The sequence below is a fragment of the Embiotoca jacksoni genome, unplaced genomic scaffold (assembly GCF_022577435.1).
Source record: "Embiotoca jacksoni isolate LCO1_2020_lvr unplaced genomic scaffold, fEmbJac1.0.p SCAF_12, whole genome shotgun sequence".
NCBI lineage: Eukaryota > Metazoa > Chordata > Actinopteri > Embiotocidae > Embiotoca > Embiotoca jacksoni.
The window spans coordinates 1011501-1017500 of record NW_027185252.1 but is presented as its reverse complement, the minus strand read 5'-3'; the positions used below and the strand labels follow the sequence as shown (position 1 = coordinate 1017500).

The 6000-nt window shown below is 44.5% G+C and overlaps 1 protein-coding gene across 1 annotated transcript in view; it reads right to left on the bottom strand.

Annotated features, from left to right (window-relative positions):
- LOC138195083 (pro-neuregulin-3, membrane-bound isoform) overlaps positions 1-6000 on the bottom strand; it is a 311951-nt gene that overhangs the window by 7656 nt on the left and 298295 nt on the right. Inside the window, 3 exon segments of the mRNA XM_069144146.1 lie at positions 1394-1579; positions 4702-4793; positions 4795-4818. Of these exon segments, the coding sequence (XP_069000247.1) occupies positions 1394-1579; positions 4702-4793; positions 4795-4818 (302 nt within the window).

Sequence of the window (6000 nt, the reverse complement as noted above, 5' to 3'; positions counted from 1 at the left end):
CTCTGTGACCATATTGACATCGAGTAAATCTCTGTGATGTTTTACAGCGTCGGTGTTCTTCACTTCAGGTGACCGGAAGGCAGAAGGAGAGCTGACCTCGTACCATGTAAGCATGTCTGGTGATTTCCAGGCCAGTGATCCTGTGTAAATAAGGACTCGGTGGGGGGGTGGAGAGGGTGGGGGGTGGTGGTGGGTGGAGGGGGGGGGGGGCAGAGGAGCTCTCACCTGCATGTACATGTGCTCCAACATGTTTCCGTCTCCCTCTTCCTCCTTCTTTTCAGTATGCATGTAGGTCAGGTGGAGCTTAATCCTGAGCCGCGGCCGCTGGGACCTGAAGGCCCGAAAGTGAAGCTTTGCCGGTCCAGGTGGGCATAAAGCACTGACTCATGATCCCCCCCCCCCCCCCCCCCGCCCCCCCGCCCCCCCGCCCCCAAATGGGTCAAAGCACAGCGCCTTTTTCACACCGAATACATTCCTCGCCGATCATTTGCGTTTACCCTCGACTGCCGTGCGCGCACTACACACACACCAAATAATATCTCTTCTCTCTGTCTCAGAATCAATACCAATCTCGAAAGACAATCACCCGCGGCGCCTGTGTTACGTCCACCTGCCGAGACGTCACGTTAAACAGAGATAAAGATGCAGAAGTGTCCGTATCTGCTCCTTAAAATCCCGAGCACCGCCCCGAGCGTTTTCCTTTTGAACACGTGCCACCGTACCGCCGACCACCACATCGCACGACCTTGTTTTTATCTCTGCTCAGCAGATTGGAAAACAAAAGGGATGAGGGGCGGTGAAGGAGGTTAAAAGAAATACAGGGCTTTTATTTATTTTTTTCATTTCTTTCTTAAAAACACACACACACACACACACTGAGAATTGGCTTTGAAATATCCACTCTTGAAATGAAATCCAAAGCTTTGTCCACTGCAGGCTTGTACTTTTCCAGCTAGTGTTTTTTTTTTTTTTTTTTTTCAATGACTCAGCACTCGGAGGATACAGAAGAAGAAGAAGAAAAAGCAGAGACAGAAATGAAAGAGAGAGAAAAGAAAGTGCGGATAAAACCTCAAAGTACCCTCAATCCTGAAGCCGCACCTACGCCCCAAAAGAGCCTTTATTTCTACATACAATGAGGAAAATACATGTCAATTCGGTCATTTGAGTACATTTACGGATTATTGTGATTTTTTTTTTTTTTAACGAGTATTTATGTACGATCAGTGTACCGGCAGTAGATGAGTGACGGAGAAGCAAGATGCTCTTCCAACACTAAACTGAGCTATTTTTTCCTTCAGCAGGAAAACTTGTTTTATCCACTTAAAAAAAAGTGTACATTAGTTTAAGTGTTATATTTAGAATATTTTCACCACGGCCTTCAGTTAATTCTCACCCTTTTTGTGCTTCTGCCTCCCTCTCAGATGAGTCCATTTCCTGAAGGTGGTGGTAGGCGGGGCCCGAAAACTTGGATCCTCCAATCGGGTTGAGCCTTCCCCTCGGTATGGGCGGGGTCCTGCGAGGAGCCGACCAATGGGACGCCCGTATTCTCTGGTCGGGGCTGTGAGACAAAGAACCGCTTCTGAAAGAGAAAATGTTTGGTTTTATTACGTTACTAATCACGTGTTGCTTCATTATAATCACAGGAAGAAGATGCGATTCTGATGCGAAACAGACAGTGAACTTTCACGGCCACTTTTTTTTTGGTCAAGCTGCTGCCGCTGTTGGTGTCGCCTCTGTTCAGGGAGCTGTGTCTAATTATTTATCGGTCCATGGGTTTCTAATTTTTTATTAATTAATTCATGCAGGTTCAGGAAAGTTTTGCAGCCAGAATTTTAGACCCATGAAGTTTAGGTCAACGTGTCAAACTTCTCCTTACTCGCAACCAATAGAAAGAACTGAGCGGTCGAAGAGGCTCAGGAACAAAATCTCTAACCAAGCGGCAGCCAGCGGCAACGTCACCCGTCAGTTTGTGAACGTTATGAAGCCTCCAGTTCAGATTCTGTCCGTCACCATCTTTAATAGTTCGGAGCGGTTTGGAGCAGGAAGTGACCATATTTGGACGAGCTGGGGGGAGGAGCCAGCAGTGGATCTGATTGGAAACCTGACGATACTACGTCCCGCCCACCGATAGCTGTAACCTGACTGCACCACAGGCCTGTCAATCAAACAGACACGCCCCCAAAAAACAGGTCTTCTTGAATCTTCTTTTCTAATGAATGAGGGATTATTTTCAGATGGACCTCCAGAAAACTAATAAGAAGGAGTGACTTTAGCTAACAACACCGAGATAACTGATGGACACATTTTATTCACTTTGGATTTGATGAGAGAAGTTGAATGGGAGTCTATGGAGCCGGAGGCTTTTTGGAGCCGACCTCTAGTGGCACTCGCTGGTATTGCAGCTGAAGACACTTCTGCATCGGCCTCATTTTTCAGACCTGGAAACTACAAACACTTTTATAAACAGTCTATGTTTGTAACCCACGCACCTTTGGCACATTTCTGTGTTTGCTTGAAACAAGAAACTTCTTTTTTAATTAGCGCTGTGTGACTGAGGCATCAGAAAGATGATGCGGAAAGCGGGAGTTAAAAATAGACATAAGTTCCTCTCGTCGAAAACACAAATGAAGTTCAAGAGTTTGCGAATAGATCACTGGAAAAGGTCATGCAGTAATGAAGGGCTTCATCAGAGTTTCATCATCAGGACCTATAGAAAGTTAAACATGTTATAAAAAAAAAGGTTTGTGACGAGTTGTACTGCAAAATAGAGCGATATAATGTTGAGTACATTACGAATGTCGTACAAAAGTAACAAATTCCCACTTCATGCCGCTCTTATATTTGGAGTTTAGTTTTCATTTTTGCCCAAAAACGCCGCTCGAAGCCCTCATTCATATTTAAATCTGCTCTTTTGAGGGATAAATTTGCCTCTAAAAATGGTTTTCTTAGGCATAAAAACTGGAAGCTTACATTCAGGCATTTAATAGTGTTGGCAGGGTTTTTTTTTTTTTTCTTCATAAAGGCCTTTATATGAGATATTTCCGCAACACGGAATTAGTCTTGGCCATTAATTTTTTTCCTGCCGGTTTTGGATCGTAGCATCACAGCACACTCCGCTATCCCGACAATAGTGTCCGAGTCGCTGCCTCAGCTGATGTGATTGCAAACAAATAAATCCCGGTCGCCCACCGAGGATGTCGTGCGTGCGGTAAGAGCAGCCGAGTGCTCTCGGAGAGACGAAGGTGGACTTTTTGGTCGCAAAGGTTGCCTGATCGTATTTCAGATTCGTCCGGGGGAAATATCGCCTCAAGTACCGGCTGCATCCGCTCGAAAAAAAATAAATAAAAAAGGGGGCGATTAACCTCCGGCTGCTCCAGGAGTAGCTGAGCGGTGCGAGGTAGAGAAAAACCACGGGTGTGCTGAGAGGCAAAATAAAAAAAGCATTATGGGTGCATTTGACTTCTTCCCTTTCCCTCGGGGTCGACGGAAGTTTAAACAAGGCTTACTCTCATGTTTAATCCCAAATCTGTATTTTTCACTCTTTCTGACACGTACAAACACAGAAACCGGGGTCAGAGGTCACTGAATATCGAGTTCAATTCATTTAAACTATAAAAGAAGAAATACCAGCAGACGGTCTGATGTAGGGAACTTTTTTTTTTGGGGCTCGGCTCTGCGAATGTGTTTGCTCATGTGTACCGTAACAGAAAATCCAGCCTTGGCAAAGATGTGAATTCTAACTCTGTCAGAAGTAGGCACTTGTGTGTGTGTGTGTGTGTGTGTGTGTGTGTGTGTGTGTGTGTGTGTGTGTGTGTGTGTGTGTGTGTGTGTGTGTGTGTGTGTGTGTGTGTGTGTGTGTGTGTGTGTGTGTTGGAGTGTGTTGCTGCCGACGAACACGCCACTGAACAGTGTTATCTCTGTCCCATCTCCTCTGCTTCCCTGACTGTTATAGATATGCTTAGTAACGTGTTTATAGCTTTAATTATAATTACTATCATTCTTCCATAAATCAGCAATTAGCTGTGGCTGCACTGGAGTGGGGATAATTCAATTTCTCTCTTCGCTTGGGCCGCGTTGATAACAGGAGAGGGCACAGAAGTAGCCCCCATTGTTGGTGTAATCTGCATTATTACAGCAGCGGCATCAACAGAGGAACATGAGAGCTGGACGAGTCGAGCCCGGCTCGCGGATTCAGTTTCCTTCGCTGTGATTAGAATCTGGAAACCCTGTTCACATTAACGCTTAGTCAGCCGAAAGGGGGACCGATCGGCCACCAGTTGTCAGGCAAGCGGCAACCAACCAACCAAGTCAACGGCCGTCGGATTTTAACCGGCGGCATTTTGGAGCAGGAAGTGACCATATTTGGACGAGCCGGGGGGAAGAGTGAGCGTTGGATCAGGCGATGCCACGTCCCGCCCACCGATAGCTGTAACCTGACTGCACCACCAGATCTGTCAATCAAACAGACACGCCCCCAAAAACAGGTCTTCTTGAATCTTCTTTTCTAATGAATGAGGGATTATTTTCAGATGGACCTCCAGAAAACTAATAAGAAGGAGTGACTTTAGCTAACAACACCGAGATAACTGATGGACACAGAAGTTGAATGGGAATGTGAAGGTGTTAAAAATGAAGCCGAAGTCTACTAGAATACAACAACGGTGACACCAGGCTGGTGTCCACGTGTGCCATCGAACGTACCTGTGATGTTTCGCGGCGCCTCTGGAGCCGCCGGAGGGCGGGGCCGTGATGTTGCAGTGCGCGAAGCTGGACTCGCACACGTTTCCCTGGCGAGGCTGGGGGGGGGCGTTTGCAGTACTGAGGAGACAACAACAGGAAGCAGTTCACATGTTAGGAGGAATCACTCGGATACATCTCTGCAAATGTCTTCTTGCAACAGAAAGTTTGCGCTCAGACTGAAACTTCTTCTGCGGTGTATATTTAGACTTCTGTTAACCTTTCACATCTTTATCACACGCTGAGGAGCTCGTGGGGGCTAAAGGGTTAATGCCCGCATTAAACCTTTGATTTTGGGGAGCTGATTGTCGTCGGAGTAGAAATGGGAGTCAATTTACATCTATTTCTGCCTTCTCACCTTTTCTCAACATCGTTCCTGCCTTTTTTTCCAGGCACTGAGGCACATTACACCGAGGTGAGAACAGAGGGAGGCGGCTGACGCCTTTGATAAAATCAAAAAGCACAAAAGCATCTGGTTGTGTCACAAGTCTTCAAACAACGGTGAAACCTGGCAATCTCACCTATTGCAGTGATTGCTAAATGTGAAGCAACAAAAAAGCAGATTGCTGCTCTCCAGTCATTTGTTAAAGGAAACAATCATTCGGAGGATATTTCTATAGTTACTCCTCCGTACCACAGACGGCTGACTTTGAAAATGATCCAGCTAGTCTAGCAAAGTAATCACTATTAATGTTCATTTACAGGATAACTAGTCACTCACAATGCATCCCTAATGGTTCCTAATATGGAGGTTACAGCTGTCTAAAGATGGCCCAAGATATGAAACGATTGAAAGGACCAGACTGACTCAAAAACACATTTCATGTCCAATCGACCCTTTTTGAAAAACTTTTAGATTCCTCAAAATGTATTCAAATTAAACAATAAAGTGTCACAAGCCCAAATTATTGGAAATGATTGCTTATTCTTGAATGTAATTAATAATAATAATAATAGTTAACTTTTCATACAAGAAATGCAAAGTATAAAATAAAGCAATAATTCAAACAGTTGCAAATGCAAAACTCAATATTTTGTCAACAAGACATTATTTCAGGAAAAACTGTATAAATGTTCATTTAGTGGGTCACACATTTACATAATCTTCTGTTTCCTTTGGAGACAATCATATCTAACACGTAACACACAATCAGCTGCTCATACTTTGCCCATGAGCTGAGGATATTATATATATATATATATATATATATATATATATCTATATCAGCCCCTTAAATATTTAAAAACATTTGAAATTGACTT